The sequence below is a fragment of the Physeter macrocephalus genome, chromosome 5, assembly GCF_002837175.3.
Source record: "Physeter macrocephalus isolate SW-GA chromosome 5, ASM283717v5, whole genome shotgun sequence".
Classification (NCBI taxonomy): domain Eukaryota; kingdom Metazoa; phylum Chordata; class Mammalia; order Artiodactyla; family Physeteridae; genus Physeter; species Physeter macrocephalus.
Window position 1 is genome coordinate 12,007,049 of NC_041218.1, and position 15,485 is coordinate 12,022,533.

General features: G+C 49.0%; 3 protein-coding genes across 7 annotated transcripts in view; all 3 read right to left on the reverse strand.

Annotated features, from left to right (window-relative positions):
* The window catches only part of CLCN1 (chloride voltage-gated channel 1), a 28,476-nt gene extending 25,818 nt beyond the window's left edge, over window positions 1-2,658 (reverse strand). Inside the window, exon 1 of the mRNA XM_028489650.2 lies at window positions 2,622-2,658. Within this exon, the coding sequence (XP_028345451.2) occupies window positions 2,622-2,658 (37 nt within the window). The remainder of the gene's footprint in view (window positions 1-2,621) is intronic.
* A 1,167-nt stretch (window positions 2,659-3,825) lies between these two features.
* On the reverse strand, window positions 3,826-9,835 carry CASP2 (caspase 2). Of its 5 annotated transcripts, XM_028489657.2 has the most exons (8): window positions 9,667-9,821; window positions 8,868-9,067; window positions 6,411-6,568; window positions 6,160-6,310; window positions 5,683-5,850; window positions 5,442-5,523; window positions 4,757-4,851; window positions 3,827-4,479 (listed from the first exon to the last, which is right to left on the reverse strand). In XM_028489657.2, exons 4-8 carry the CDS (start codon window positions 6,289-6,291, stop codon window positions 4,165-4,167), a joined length of 792 nt encoding a protein of 263 aa, XP_028345458.1. In that variant the 5' UTR covers window positions 6,292-6,310; window positions 6,411-6,568; window positions 8,868-9,067; window positions 9,667-9,821; the 3' UTR covers window positions 3,827-4,164. The 5 variants fall into 5 exon arrangements, with proteins under 5 accessions (XP_028345457.1, XP_028345458.1, XP_028345460.1 ...); XM_028489659.2 differs by lacking the exon at window positions 6,411-6,568 and having other exon boundaries at window positions 8,939-9,067; XM_028489658.2 differs by lacking the exon at window positions 6,411-6,568.
* A 1,483-nt stretch (window positions 9,836-11,318) lies between these two features.
* TMEM139 (transmembrane protein 139) lies at window positions 11,319-12,402 on the reverse strand. The gene is made up of 2 exons (XM_007111054.2): window positions 11,931-12,402; window positions 11,319-11,712 (listed from the first exon to the last, which is right to left on the reverse strand). Exons 1-2 carry the CDS (start codon window positions 12,254-12,256, stop codon window positions 11,319-11,321), a joined length of 720 nt encoding a protein of 239 aa, XP_007111116.2. The 5' UTR covers window positions 12,257-12,402.
* Between the last annotated feature and the right edge of the window lie 3,083 nt (window positions 12,403-15,485).

Below are 15,485 nucleotides of genomic sequence, written 5' to 3' on the forward strand. Positions count from 1 at the left end.
TGGAAATGGAGAAACTGGCTGTGCTGAAAGAGCATGCGTATTTTCTGAGCCAACAGAACCCAACCATGATATGGGAGATCCTAAGGTAATAAAAGATATCCAAAATTCATTCATTTTAAGAATATATCATCTCAAGAGTCTACATAAGTACGACCGCTCCTCTGGAGTTGACTGTAACAGAATTTAACACGTAATAGGTGAAGTTCATTTTGCTCCAAGAAGGGAATAAATATACAGGTTAGGCACTCAGGAGCATTTTGAACTTAAGTGAGATTACTAGGTCAGTAAATAGAAGACAACAAAGCCCAAAGTTAAGAACACACGGGCTTTGTAACTGAATTTAGTAAGATTGAACCATTCAATAAATGGGGGTTAGTCACTTGGGGAAATTTTTCCAAAAGTAGCATAGCTTAAAATAGGATCTCTAGATCTATTTCTGATAAAATTACAGAATTTCTGTAAATAGCAGGGCTCTTAACACTTCCATGTGTTTTTGGCTGGGGGACACAGAAGAAAAGAATAACCTGTGAACTCCCTGAAATGATACCCCAAATTTTACTGGCAGCTGTATTCTCCAGAGATGACCCATAGCTTGCCCCTATACCCTCAAACCCGTCTGTGATCAAATGCAAGTTACAAACCAATACCACCACATGGTGAAAGGAAACCTGCCACTTTAAAGTGTGTCTCATTTCCTAATATACAATAAACTGTAATTCTAGAACTAGTAAAACTCATGAGGTAGATGCAAGAAGGAAAGACTCTGGTGAGGAACAGAAGCACTGAACACCGACATGAGCGGTGAGGACACCAGCGCGCTCTCCAGCACTGTCAGGCGAAGTGATCCTCTGAGACTACACTATCTCCAATTTTTAAATGGAATTATCTCTAAAGCAAAAAGGAATAACACGGGGAGAAAGAGAGGATCTAAATTTTCTTGGTTCTGTCTCTTTGCGCACCAAATAATTATATAAAAGACTTGAGGGACTTCCCCTGAGGTCCAGTGGTTAAGACTCGACGCTTCCACTGCAGGGAGCACAGGTTCAATCCCTGGTCGGGGAACTAAGATCCTGCATGCCTTGTGGCATGGCCAAAAAGTTTAAAAAAAAAAAGGAATTGAGCCTCTTGAGATGTTCTCTCAGAAAGATGGTATCCTGCACAGATGCCTAGTGCACCAAATTATCACACCCACTGTCGCTACCTGGTTTTAACTGCGTCTGTAAGTTCGACTGGCCACTGTCAGAAATTGATTCTGCAATGTCCTCCTCATGTTTCTGAATCTCCAGAGCTGAGGACTAGGATACGTGGAGGGTGATATCCCGAAGGTTAAGTCGCAGCCCTTCTGCTTTTTCTCAACGATTAGAATCTCATTACTTAAAGACTTTTTCCTACACAACTCGTTCCCAAATTTACATCTTTGGTCCTGACTTCCTCTGAGGCCCTCAATTCCTTACGTCTTCCATCTTCTTCCATAGGTAGTTATTTAATCACAAAGCACTGACAGTACGATCGTGCCATTATACAATTTTTCGCATACACTCTTTTCCTTTTGGTCCACTAACCCGTCCAGGCCCCCACCACCTCATACTGGCATTATGATATTAACTCCAAACTGTATTCCCCGCCACTGGTCTCTACCTCATCCATTACTGTCATATTAATCTTCCTGAATCATCACTGTGAATGCGTCACCTTTCTACTCAAAAACTACTAGCGATGTTCTAATGTCAACACAAGGAAGTCCAATTCCTTCGGGAAGACATTCAAGGCCCTGTGCATTCTGGTCCCTTTTTCTCCAATCTCATTTTTGGAACTCCTGTGCCCTAGACGTTTGGTTCACCCACAAGGTCCCTAACACACACATTTCTAATCTGTATGCTGTTCTCCCTGCATGCGACCCCTTCACTCCCCCTCTCTGCCTCAGTAGCTCCCATCCTTCACGGGCAGCTTAATTCTCACATCCTCCACTTATCCTTCTGACCACACCTACCCAGGTGATGGATTCTTCCTCTTAACTACTGTGGAAGACACTGTCTCTAGTCTTTTGTTGTCCTTAGGATATAAGGGGATGTGCCTCTTTTTTTGTTTTTTTTAAACTGATGTCAAGACTCTTCCCTCATCTAACTGAGGCCCCTTGAACACAAGGTCCACATCTAAAAAAATCTCGGGCAGCTAACAAAGTTGCCCCCTGTTATAAGGTGCTCAAAATTGAACTCCACTGCAATTCAAGTTATAGAACAACGCAACCAGAGAATCAGAACCCAACAGGTCCTGGAACCTGCATCAGGGAATGGCATTTGCGAAGTGGGCCCATAGGCCCATCAAAGCTGCTGTCTCTAAGATAAGAATCAGTAGTACACGGCTGACCTGGTGCTTAGCGAGGTATCTTTAACTAACAAGCACATAAAATCCCTTATCAACTGCATAAAATTTGGAAAACCATGACATAATAAATTCCTGGTAAAAAAAAATGACCAGACCAAAACCTGTAAAGAAATGAAAATAGCATTCATTTTGTTAAGTGACCTTCTAACAGGATTCCCTCTGTAAGAATTACAGCTGTTGTCCCACCTTTATTCCCTTCACGCCCAGCAGATCTCTCAGGAAAGCATATAACCTACGTGAATACTTGATGTAGAAAGGAGCTGTTCCAGCCATGGCTTTGAAGCAAGGGTAGGTTTACTTCTTTGCCTGAGCTATTATTGGGAAGCTGGTAATAGCATGTAAAGAACAACATTCAGGTCCCTACCAATGAATCTGACCTTACCCCAAATTTAGCAAATACATAATTATTCTCACAGAAGCAAGACAGCTGAGAAACAGAAATGAAGACCACAGACAATGCTGACCACCCTACCTCGATAGACCAAAGAGAATCTTCTAGAAACCTTAACTTTACCACGGATATTCCCAAAGGCAAGTTTAGGAAAGCACTATTATGCTGGAATCAAAATAAATAATTAGTATTAATTTTCCAGTGGACTATTTTCAATTTCAAAACAGAACGACCTAAAGGTAACCAAGTCAGTGGTACAGCCCGGTAACTGGGGCTAAAGGGGACTAACTCATAACAAAAATGCTCATGACCTGCAGGAATCTAACTCAGAAGTAATCTACGCTAAGATCTGTCTTGTGGCCACACAACTGATAGGAATAGGTTATGTCAGGGACTTCCCTGCTGGCGCAGTGGTTAAGAATCCACCTGCCAATGCAGGGGACATGGGTTTGAGCCCTGGTCTGGGAAGATCCCACATGCCGCGAAGCAACTAAGCCCGTGCGCCACGACTACCGAATCCCGCGCACCTAGAGCCCACGCTCTGCAGCAGGAGAAGCCACCACAGTGAGAGGCCTGCGCACTGCAACGAAGAGCAGCCCCCGCTCGCTGCAACCAGAGAAAGCCCGCGCGCAGCAACGATGACCCAACACAGCCCAAAGGAAAAAAAAAATAGGTTAATTCATGAAATGACCACAAAACAGTATTTACAAAGACAATTCTAGCAAACTTTCATTTGTAAGAATTTTATCTGCCAACGTAATCTTGAGAACTGGACTCCTAAGCAGAAACGTCAACCAAGAAGTCACTGTCCTGTGTAACCCTGACTTATAAATATCTTTTCTTGGTTGGCTGGGTGCATATCAGTATCTCACCTCCTGAGGGACTGGGAATCAAGTTGCTGAGCGTGTAAAAGTGAGAACCCGACCCTGGACTGTTCTTACTCAGGGAGCGCCCAGCCACCCTGAGAAGTCAACACCCAGGCGGCCGGCTGGCCTGAATCCTCTCTCTCTTTTCTTTTGTTTTCTTTTTATTTATTTATTTATGTATTTATTGGCCGTGTTGGGTCTTTGTTGCCGCGCGCGGGCTTCCTCTAGTTGCGGCGAGCGGGGGCGGCTCTTCGTTGCGGTATCCGGGCTTCTCACTGCAGTGGCTTCTCTTGTTGCGGAGCACGGGCTCTAGGCACACGGGCTTCAGTAGTTGCGGCAGGCGGGCTCAGTAGTTGTGGCTCGTGGGCTCTAGAGCACAGGCTCAGTAGCTGTGGCGCACGGGCTTAGCTGCTCCGCTGCACGTGGGACGTCCCCTGCATCGGCAGGCGGATTCTCAACCACTGCGCCACCAGGGAGGCCCCCTTTTTTTTTTTTAAACTAGATTGCAAGATGGGAGGCAGATCACAGCAAGTAAAAGGTAGGGAGAGAACATAACTCTAGTAAGGCACAACCCAGCAGGCAGAGGAGCGTGGACATTTCTGGCCCCCAAGTGTTGTCCCATTCTCTAATGCACATGTCAGCATGTCCTGCCTCGGGTACCTGTGCAGTCTGGTCAAGAAGAACATGAACTTTGTAGCCCAAGAGCTTGAAGAGGGTGACTAGAGTGCTGTGGTCCACATCCCCTCCAGAGCGGAATTCCAGGTCTTTCTCTCCAGTGAAGTGCACGTTGCTCAGCACCAGTGCCAGGCCACGAGGCCGAGACTGCAACCTATAGGCCTGGGGAGGGGAGGCCGATTAGACCATGAGCTTCTTGAGGACAGAAACTACGCCTCCCCCACTAGATGAGGCACTTTAAGAAAACAAAGACATCACATTCTTCGTCTTAATCCCACCAGGTCAAATATAGAAATACCCACAGAACACATTCAATCAGCAATTATTTTCTGACTAATAAAGGCAGGAAAGAAATGTACATACACAAACTAAGTTCAGATGCCCAGGAAGGGTATCTCATTTCCCAACGTTTTTCCTCTTGCCATTTTGCAAGACTCACCAGCTGGTAGTGCGTTTGATAAAACTCAGGACTGCAAGACTTCACCTGAAGGCCGGGAGGACCATCCCCATGGTCTGGGGAGTGTTCCACTGTATCTGCGGCACAGAGAGCAGAAAAACTAGCATACACTCTACAAAGCAATCCTAGTACTTCATTATAACTTCAGGCACCCTTTTAATAATTACTGGTCTTGCTCACTTCCCTGGTCTGTAAGCTCTATGGGGGCAGAGACCCTGTTTGCTTCTGCTCACCACTGGATCCTCGGCACTTAGCCTGCATATAGTAGCGGATGCTCAACTCAGTCAATGACTGAATGGGGTATATGATAAAAACCCTTGTTCTAATCACTAGGCTACTCAATCAGCAGGGTAGAGGCCCATGATGTAGTCTTTCCTCGTCCTAAAATAACTAAGCTTTACAGAGGAGATAGGCCGATTATGTGCAGGAACCTCCTACCTGCACAAGTTGCTCCAAGGACCAACCACCATTAAAAAACCATCTATGATGGAAGAAAAACAGGCCCAACCCACAGCCCATCTAAACTGTCCTGCTGGTCCCTAACAAATTCACTGAGGAAACTGCTCCAATATGAACGAAAATAGGTTTCACACCCGGGCAAAGTCAGATGCCAGTCAAGGAAACGGAAATCAATCTGCGGGACCCATTTTACGCCATCAATTCTCACCTGGAGACAGGCGGCGCTGCTTGCGGGGGGGACAGGACTCACACACCGGGAAAGGGAGACTCAAGTTGTAGTCGCAGCTCAGCTGTAAGAAAGCAGGACCCACCGTGCCAGGCCTTAGGGAGCTGGTCCAGTCCAAATAGTACAGAAATCTAGTCCCGTTCCCCACTTCACCAGAGTCTCAAAAATGCCTTTCCCACCAGACCAACCCTTCTCAACACACCACATGTCTAGGGCTTCATACCGGTGGGAGTATGTGCTGAAGACCAGCCAGGGTTGTGAGCAACAGGTCCTCCAGGTGACCCTGCTTGGTCTCCCTCAGGGCCACACAGAAGGCATCAAAAGCCTGGGGGCCCCTCTTGGGCAGCAAGTTGAGGAGTTCCACATTCTGGCTGAAACTGCACACCTTGGCCTACAGTACAAGAATAAAACATGGTATCACCGTTTACTTATCCAGAACCAGTAATTCTGTTTCTCCAGATGAGCTTCCTAGTAACAGCATCATCCATCTCATGAACTCCTTTTACAGAAAAATATGTATGTGGGAAGTCCTTCCCCCATTATTCTTGAATTATACGTTTTTTCTGTGAAATGCTCTAGGGTAGAAGAGCATTTTCGTTTCCTTAGTAAAGCACTAAATCTTTTTCACACTTTACTGTGCTCTGTTCCTCTTTCTACCACTAATGTATTTGCTTGACTTTTCTCTTTTGCCTTCAGATACCTGAATGTGCTCCCTCATTTCCAAGGTGATAATGTCCTTCTCCAGGAGGTGTTCTAACAGTTCGCTCAGCAACAGCTGTTTGGCTAGCACCACTCGGTTCTTTCTCAGAGCCTCCTGGTGGTCAGGATGCATGCCATACACTCCCAATATCCTACAGATAAAAGACAGAAAAGCTGTCAGGTACCAGATCTGGCACAGAGGAGTGGAGCGGAAGAGGTGTGGGTAGGAGAAACATAAAGAACAGGACTTACGATAACTAAAATGAGACATATCTTGTTGAACGTGCTTAGAATCATGGGAAGTATTAAGCAGTAACACACTGATCGTGAGGAAATGATATACAATCCTTTATGGAGGATGTTCAACTGAGACCATCTTCTGAGATGAATGGTCTGACGAGGGGAAATATCTATCGTGACAAAAATAATACGCACACAAGTACACATACTCACAAGAAGGAATATTCCTCCGTCTGACGGACCAATTTTCATTAAGGAGTATTCCATAAAACAGTTCACATTATTTATCTAAGCTGCTGACAGTGATACGAGTCTAAAATAATCCTTTTTTTAAAATATATAAATTTATTTATTTTATTTATTCATTTTTGGCCGTGTTGGGTCTTCGTTGCCGCGTGCGGGCTTTCTCTAGTTGCAGCGAGCGGGAGCTACTCTTTGCTGCAGTGCGCGGGCTTCTCACTGCGGTGGCTTCTCTCGTTGTGGAGCACGGGCTCTAGGTGCGCGGGCTTCAGTAGTTGCAGCATGCGGGCTCCGTAGTCGTGGCTCGCGGGCTCTAGAGCGCAGGCTCAGGAGTTGTGGTACACGGGCTTAGCTGCTCCGCGGCATGTGGGATCTTCCCGGACCAGGGCTCGAACCCGTGTCCCCTGCACTGGCAGGCGGATTCTCAACCACTGCGCCAACGGGGAAGCCCTAAAATAACCCTTTGTTTTAAAATAATTTAATACAATGGCAAAAACTCAAGCCAATGGACAGCTTCAACATAAAGTAAATCAGACACACACATATTTTCTTGAGCCTACTTTTACCAATTACAACTATGGTTTTTAAAACGGTAAGTTCCTGTGACAAAATAACACTAGAAATGACCAGGATCCTATAAGAACCGAATTAAGTAAAAAGTCTGCCGGAAAGTCACAGTAGATAAATGCCAATGATGAAAACAATCAACATAACCTGAAATCACTCGAAGAGTTAAAGCATGTAAAGGCGAAATTATTTTGGTAATTTAGTTTACGAGGGATGTCTTCATTTCAAGGATTCCTTAGTTTTGCTATGCGTTTGGAAAGAGTTCAGCTTCTGCTGATGAACTCAAAGAATCCCATTTCTGGGTGAGAGGGAGATACAAGAGGGAGGAGATACGGGGATATATGTATACGTATAGCTGATTCACTCTGTTATAAAGCAGAAACTAACACACTACTGTAAAGCAATTATACTCCAATAAAGATGTTACAAAGAATCCCATTTCCAGGGTATAACATCTATGTGCCTAATTTATATAAATCCAGGGTGTGCCAGCCTGCTTAGTCACAGTTTCCAAATACATGACAACAGTAAGGACCTGATGGCAGTTAGAAAGGAATATGATACCAGTTTCAGATTATAACTTAAAAAAGATATGGGGATATATGTACACGTATAGCTGATTCACTCTGTTATAAAGCAGAAACTAACACACTATTGTAAAGCAATTATACTCCAATAAAGATGTTATAAAGAATCTCATTTCCAGGGTATAACATCTATGTGCCTAATTTATATATATCCAGGGTGTGCCAGCCTGCTTAGTCACAGTTTCCAAATACATGACAACAGTAAGGACCTGATGGCAGTTAGAAAGGAATATGATACCAGTTTCAGATTATAACTTAAAAAACCTATTTTAAAATGCATCCTGGGGGCTTCCCTGGTGGCGCCGTGGTTAAGAATCTGCCTGCCAATGCAGGGGACACGGGTTCGAGCCCCGGTCTGGGAAGATCCCACATGCCGCGGAGCAACTAAGCCCCTGTGCCACAACTACTGAGCCTGTGCTCTAGAGCCCACGAGCCACAACTACTGAAGCCCGCGCGCCTAGAGCCCGTGCTCCGCAAAGAGAAGCCACAGCAACGAGAAGCCCGTGCACCACAACGATGAGTAGACCCCGCTCGCCACAACTAGAGAAAGCCTGCGCACAGCAACAAAGACCCAATGCAGCCAAAAGTTAATTAATTAATTAATAAAAACAAAAAGAATCACCTTGGAACACACCAAAGCAGTTAACAGTGACAACATGTATGAACTCTGGTAAAAGTAGTGTTAGTAGTTCCATCGCAAAATAACATCGTAGCTGGATTCTAGGTATTTCCTCAGGATACACACCAATGGTGGGGTGGGTTTGCTCGACTTTTTTCCCTTAATTTACCAGTAGCATTTTCTCCTTAAAACTTTCTCCTCCCTTGGTTTCCATGACACCATTCTCTCCAGTTTCCCTCTCTGCTTACTAGGTCCCCGTTTCCTTCACAGGACCTTTGGTCTGCCCTTAAATGTTGACATTCCATTAAGAAGCCCCCTCACAAAGCCTCTCCCTACTCAGTATCATCCACACAATTCACTAATCGACTCCCAGTTCTTAACTCTAAGTTGTAGACTTGAATTTTCAATCAATAACTTATTAGGTTTAATCTGAAGCAGTATGCATTCTACACACACCTGCTCCTTGCAGGATTCCATACTACGGGGAGAGTCTCAAAGGTGGACTTTCCAAAAGTAACCACAATCACCTAGAACTTTAGGACACATCGGGAAAGGGGGGAGGGGCTGGAGAAAAGGACACAAAGGCGATTCTTAAGTCTTGATTCTGTGTCCTTCTGCAGGTTCTGGTTCCAAAGTCCTCAATTCATCACCTGGGTCTGGACCGGAAAGCATTAAAATATGTTATTCTGGGTGGTGTCTGCCATGACACGATTTAACTGGGGCAGAGGCTGAGACACACTCGGAGCCTCGGGAACCTCCCTGTCCCAGAGTACTCAAACCCCAAAATCTGTGTTGACTGCTGTGAAAATCTGGTCATTACACCCCACGCAATACGGATCATGATATATTCAATCCGAAGCAAATGCACATCAGGCAGAATTCCAAGATGTGCAGGTCTCAACAGTTTTTATGAGTACAGAGTTTAGTTCCTCAAAAGGGAACCGAGGAAACGAAAGAATAAAGAATCTTTTAAGAGCAACCGAGATTTGACAGAACTGGAAAGACCTCCCTTGGTTCAGAGCCTCCGGGGTTGGAAGAATCGAGGCTGGGGAGTCTTTGCTCGAGAGGGACAAGGCCCAGAAGAGATTCGCCCGCCCGCGCTCGGGGGCTCAGCCGGCCTCCCACCCTTGGCTGGAAGCGTGGACACCGCGGCTTCCAGTGGCTCCGAGGGGAGAGGGCGCCAGGGCCATACGCCTGAAACCCGCGTCTCCCTCCCTGGTCCTCACTACGGACCCCTGGGACCCTCCCCACTCACCTGCGCCCCCTATCAGCGGTCATCAGCCCCTTTTGCTGGAGGGCGGACCGAGGTCCCCCGCTCGGCGCCGCCATTTCCCGCTTTTCCCGGGCTGTGCGCGCACCGCCCACAACCCAAACAAACCGCGAGCCCTCGCGTCCTCCGCATCCCTCCCCCGTCCGCCGGCGCGCAAAGCGCCTGCGCGCTGCTATCCCAGCTCCACCCCCACGCGAGGCCGGCCACGCCGTCGCCGGAGCGCGCGCAGGCGCACAACCCACGCGGCGGACTCGCTGTCCAATGGGGTGAGCGAGCGCGCTCGGCGGAAGGGGAAGCGAGGAGCCTCCCCGCCCTACTTGGCCATCCGATTGGTCGTCGGTTCCCGCGGAAATCACAGCTCCCTCCCCGGAACCGCCCACCTCTCCTCACCCGCCTGTTGCAAGAACTGTATGGAGATGGGTGTGGCCGGACTTTTCACTTTATTAAAGTTGAACTGTTGGGACCAGGGTAAGGAGACCAAGGACAGCACTAGAAGGCGCTAGACAGATACCCGCGCAAAGAATGAGCGTGGGTCAGCGATGGTTGGCTCAAACCTGCATCACAGGCACAGCACATGATTACAGAAGCTGGTGTTCTGTTTGGATCTGAGGAAGCAGGGCAGGGGGTCCTCGGGTAAAACCCAGCGGGGTCAGGCGCAGGGGTGAGGCTGAAGCTATTGCAGACAGTGCAAGTGTTTCCAGTGCTTCATAATAGATGATGCAAGAGGGATCCTTAGATGCTCCACCACCCCTCGCCAAGGACCTCGGGTTTCCTCTTTTCTGACCATCATATCCACCCATCCTCAGAATCAGATGTCCCTCCCCCTGGGCAGTTTACTCCACTGCTTCTAGATAGGATGGGACCCTGCACTGGGGACTGCTGTCTAGCTCCCCGGGGCAGGAACTTCTCCCCATCTGGAGCAGGGGCCATCACAGTTTTGATCAGCTCTGCTCCTCTAGGAGGCTGGGCACACTCCTGGTCCCACTCAGCACTCCCTGTCTGCAGACACAGCTGGTCCCCCATCCTGTCTACATGAAGTCTTCTACCCCTCACCAGCCATTGACCACGACAGAAATTGAGAGATGTGTGCATGAACTGGCTTCTGTTGCCTTGTGTTGAAAACACAAGGGCTATGGGATCAGAAGAGCAAAATTCAAGACATTTGTGTGTTATTTACTAGTGGTGTGCCCCTGTGCAAATTATCAATTTTTTCTGACCCTTAGGATCCTCGTTTTTCAAATGAGGACAATAATACCTCATTTTTGTGATCTAATAGAGGCAAAGCACCTGGAACAGAAGCAACAGAGCTGTCACTCAGATATTGTTTCTTTTCTTCCTTCACTAGATTCTCTGGAATCTCCTCATCTCACCCTCAGTCTAACTCTGGAAATACCAGGTATGGGGTAGGTCACTGAATATTTGCCTGAAGACTCAAATTGTGCCGCCTACATCTCTGGGATGTGCCACTGTAAAACTGGGAAGGGCTCACCATAGCCTCACTCCCCTCTGGCTTAAAGTCATCATTTGTGATGTCCAGGTGGAGACACAGTTCCTGACACATAACAGGCACTGGGAAGCGTTGGTCGAATGAATGAGTGGGTCTGGTGCAGAAAGATGATATATCCTGGGAAAGTCCTTTAGGGGGGTGTCCAGTTGTTTCCATAGAAAACATCATCATCAAGGTGACCACAGCTGACATCATAGGCAGGGGGTGGAGTAAGAGGTTCCAATTTGGGGGGTGACCACAAGCTCTGCAGGTCAGGAACAGTGGATGCAACTCGTGGTCCCCGAAGCCGCAGGCTGACTGGAGGTCTTCCAAGGCTTCCTGAGATCACAGACCCCTCCGAGCCCACTCGCCTGTCCAGTCTGGCTCTCCTGGGCTCCTCTGGACGACTAGGCTGTCCCACCTCAAGATCTGGGGGGATTACAACACTGGTGTAGGAGGGTGGTTGATCCACCTCTGGGGGGTGGTACTGTGATTCCAACACTGTGGCCTCTGCATAGGTTGGCACCTCAAAGGCTTCATTGTCCCTGAGTGGGGTGGGGAGAAAGAAGGTCATTAGTGGCTTCCTGAAAGAAGCCTTTTTTCCCCTTTTCTATCTTCTACCAGCAAAAGACCCCCCCACTAGCCCCTGACCCTGATACCAGTGACAGGGGGAAAGCAGAGGCTCTCCGCTTAAGAGTCTAGAGGGACACAGGGAGAATGGGTCCACATGTAATCCTCCAGTCCTGCCCACCCCTTAACTCACCGTGCATTGCTTGAGGCCCCTGGGCTCTCGGTCTGCATTGATTGAGACCCCCATTCCAAAACACAGGCCAGGAGGCAGGCCAACAAAAAGAAGCCACCCAAGGTGAGAAAGAAATAAGCAACAGGGGCGATGTCCGGCCGTATCCCCAGCAAAGCCAGCCCCAGGAGGAAGGAGGTGCAACACAGGAAGAGAAGCAGCTTCTCCAGAGTCCCCCACAATTGGCTTGGCACCATGGCCCCTCCCCAGGCTCCTGCAAAAAGACACACAGCTGTTGTGTCTAAACTAGCAATTGGCATCACCGCTGGGTTAGATTTCAAAGTAAGCATATTAGATACCTTTGTTTGGGTTTGTTTCTTCAATCTCAAATCAAATAGATGGCCCAAAGAAATGATCTGCAGGGTCCCCCTTCAGCTCTGGAATTCTCTCTAGGATCACACTGTTGTCCCGGGGTATCAGTGTGTGTGGAATAGCCAGGAAACCAGCCCAGGAGTTCTGACTCCCAGCCCTCATGTGAGTTTACTATGTCAGAGCCCTACGTTCCTTACTTTTTCCTTCTTCCCTATGGTCTCCCTTCCATCTCTGTATTTCTACCCATTCCAGGATCCAGTCCTGGGCAGGCCCTGCCTGGGGCCTCAGTACTCACGGCATCTCTGGAATCCAGGTGATAGGAGGGCCCCGCCCTTTATTATTGCTTGCATCGAACGTCCACCCCCCCCCCCACCTGCCCAGTCTGAGTCCCTCAGTCTGACCCTGTGGGGCACCACTTACCCTGTTTGACCCCGTCTTCCCATTTCCTCCTGTCAGCCCCACACTCCAGTTGGAGGGACAAAGTGCACATAGACACAACAAAGCCACGGGACACAACTACCTGAGAATCTTACAGACGGAGGTCTAAGGCGATAGACAGAGGTCTAGGGCAATGGACAGAGGCCCAGATGATTCTTGACCTCTCCGTGCCCCGTGTCTGTCACGGTCCCCCGCCCTCTGCCGGCCCTCACTCGGTAAACTCAGATTTCAAGTGTCCTGCCTGGAGTTACTGGCACAGGGGCTGGGAGGCTGGCTGGTGGGGAGAAGCCTTTTCATTGCCCTGCAACACAGCAGCAGCACCTAGGCAGCCACTAGCCCCAGCCAGCCTGTCAGGAGCTCCCTGATCTCTGCAGAGGAAGGAGTCACCGATTCTACAAAGGGGCCAGACCGCCTCCTTACACGCCAGCCCCAAAGCCACGGCCCTCCTGCCCCTCTTACCAGCGCTAGGAGTTCCTCCCTCACCTGTCTCACCAGACTGCGAGGTAGGGAGGTTGTAGGGGGGGTGGGAGGAGGAGACGGGGTGGCGCCCACTGGTTCCACCCACTTTCCTGCCCCAATCCTGCGCAAGATTCCTCCTCCCCTTTCTGCTGAAGGCTGAACTCCTACTACTGCCCCACCTTGATTTTTCTGCCTCTTATTTACTCCACCCATCCCCTACAGCGCCCTAAAGAGAGTACTCCCCAAACTCACCCCCCGGTGATCTTCGTACTCGCGACCAGAGTTAAATTCACATTTCTTCTCCCTTCTTCTCAATGCGCTTGGTATTCCGAGCAGTTTGCATTATATTTAGGTAATACGTTTTGTGCCTGGGAGCAGAGGCCACAGTTTATTTGATCTCTGCGGATCACGCAGTGCTTTGCACACGGTAGCACTACTGTGGGCATGGAATGATGTGTCCCACTTCTGCTGCCAAAGTGCCATTTCTGTAAGTTCCTTGTTTTCTGCGGACCTGTGAGACGTGTTGTGTATGCTTCTTGGCCCAGTTAACTCTTGATTCCTCACAGGCCACCTCCGAGGTGACGCCTGCTGCAGAGACCGTCCCCACTGCGTCTGCACGGCGTCCGTTCCTCCCCTGCCCACGCCTTTTCCCGCTATATAGGGACGTTCTGTTTACGTACCTTCCTTCTGAAACTGAGCAGGACCCTGAGGAGCCCTCCTGGGTGCAAAAGCCTTTCTGGGTCCCCTGTTTCTTTTTTTTCTTTTTTTTTTTTTTTTGCGGTACGCGGGCCTCTCACTGTTGTGGCCTCTCCCGTTGCGGAGCACAGGCTCCGGAAGCGCAGGCCCAGCGGCCATGGCTCACGGGCCCAGCCGCTCCGCGGCACGTGGGATCCTCCCGGACCGGGGTACGAACCCGCGTCCCCTGCATCGGCAGGCGGACTCTCAACCACCGCGCCACCAGGGAAGCCCCCCCTGTTTGTTGTCGGTAGGAAAAAGGCTTTAGCCTCCTAGACTTTCCCTGAGTTTCAAAGGGCAGATTCAAACAGTTTCTAATTACGGAAGTAAGGCAATGTAGAAACCCGTGGAGGAGCAGTCAAGAAACAATAGTTCTGCGATAAAGCCAAGTCCTGGTCCCTCCTCAAGGGATATAGTAACAGTATATCCTTGAGTTCTTCTGCAGGAGCTAAGGCCCCCTTCCAGGTGGAGGATGGTAACTTCAGGCTAGCACAAAATTCCTGGAGCACCGCCCTGTTACCTTACCACCAACCAATCAGAGGAAAGCCGCACACCTCACAGCCCTCGCCTCATATTTTGCCTTTAAAAACTGTTCCCCCAAACCATCAGGGAGTTCAGGTCTTTTGAGCAAGTGCTGCCCGTTCTTCTTGCACAGCCCTTGCAGTAACTCTTGTCTGCCCCAGACACTGACGCTTGGGCTTCTTGGGCCTCACTGTGGAGCAGACAAGCGAACTTGTGTTGGGCAACGCTTCTGTTGTGAGCTTCTCAAGGTGAGTGATTAGTGTCAACCAACCTGAATCTCTGACGCTAACACAGTTCCTGACACGTGGTGCGTGCTCACTGAACACAGTTGAATGCTCGCATTAGAAGGCTCCCGTTCCACCTGGCCTCACCACAGACTGGAGATCTGGAGCCCACGCTTCAGTTGTGGATCTGGCAGTAAGTCTGGGTGAGGCAGGTGCTGGAGGCACACTTTGTTCTTGAGACAGGGCTGGACTCTGTGCCTTCAGAATGTTACTAGTGGACAAACCGAAGGGGTAGCAGTCCTGGGGCACAGCCAGGGCTACTGCAGCGGAGGATGTGTGGAGTGGGGGGGGGGGGCGGAAGAGAGAGGAGGGGAACAAAAATGAGGACATGGATGAGAGTGTGCCTGGGGTTGTGTGTGTATGTAGTGGTGGGGTGTCAGTGTTGATTCTCTGTCCCAGACTGACAACGGGGAGGGAGGTGATCGACCTAACAGGAAGGCTACGATAGTCTAAATGAGCTGTGTCTCTCTAGGAAGTGGGAATGCAGGGTGGGAGAGTAACGGGGAAGAGAGCCAATTTTGACTCCGTGTGGGATCTGTTTCTTTGACTTTAGCCTTTCTCATTGCTTTTGTTATTATAATCATACACAAGGGTCTGCCTCAGGGAACCCTACCCACCTGTGAATGGCTTCAAGAAAGAAGAAATTTAACACATCCCCTCCCCGAGGCGGCCATTCCTAGAGATGTTTTGCAAGACTGATAATCCTTTTTACTTTACTTCCTCCCCGCCTCTCTCTCTCTAGTCTACATTTTTACTTTACTTCCCTCTC

Coding starts and splice junctions, on each gene's coding strand:
- CASP2 (XM_028489656.2), bottom strand. CDS start 9,740: ATGGCGGCGCCGAGCGGGGGACCTCGGTCCGCCCTCCAGCAAAAGGGG. Junction 6,311..9,666: donor ACCGCTGATAGGGGGCGCAG/GTGAGTGGGGAG, acceptor TTTTATCTGTAG/GATATTGGGAGTGTATGGCA. Junction 4,852..5,441: donor GCAGCGCCGCCTGTCTCCAG/GTGAGAATTGAT, acceptor TCTGTGCCGCAG/ATACAGTGGAACACTCCCCA.
- TMEM139 (XM_007111054.2), bottom strand. CDS start 12,256: ATGCTTACTTTGAAATCTAACCCAGCGGTGATGCCAATTGCTAGTTTA. Junction 11,713..11,930: donor GGGGCCTCAAGCAATGCACG/GTGAGTTAAGGG, acceptor CACCCCACTCAG/GGACAATGAAGCCTTTGAGG.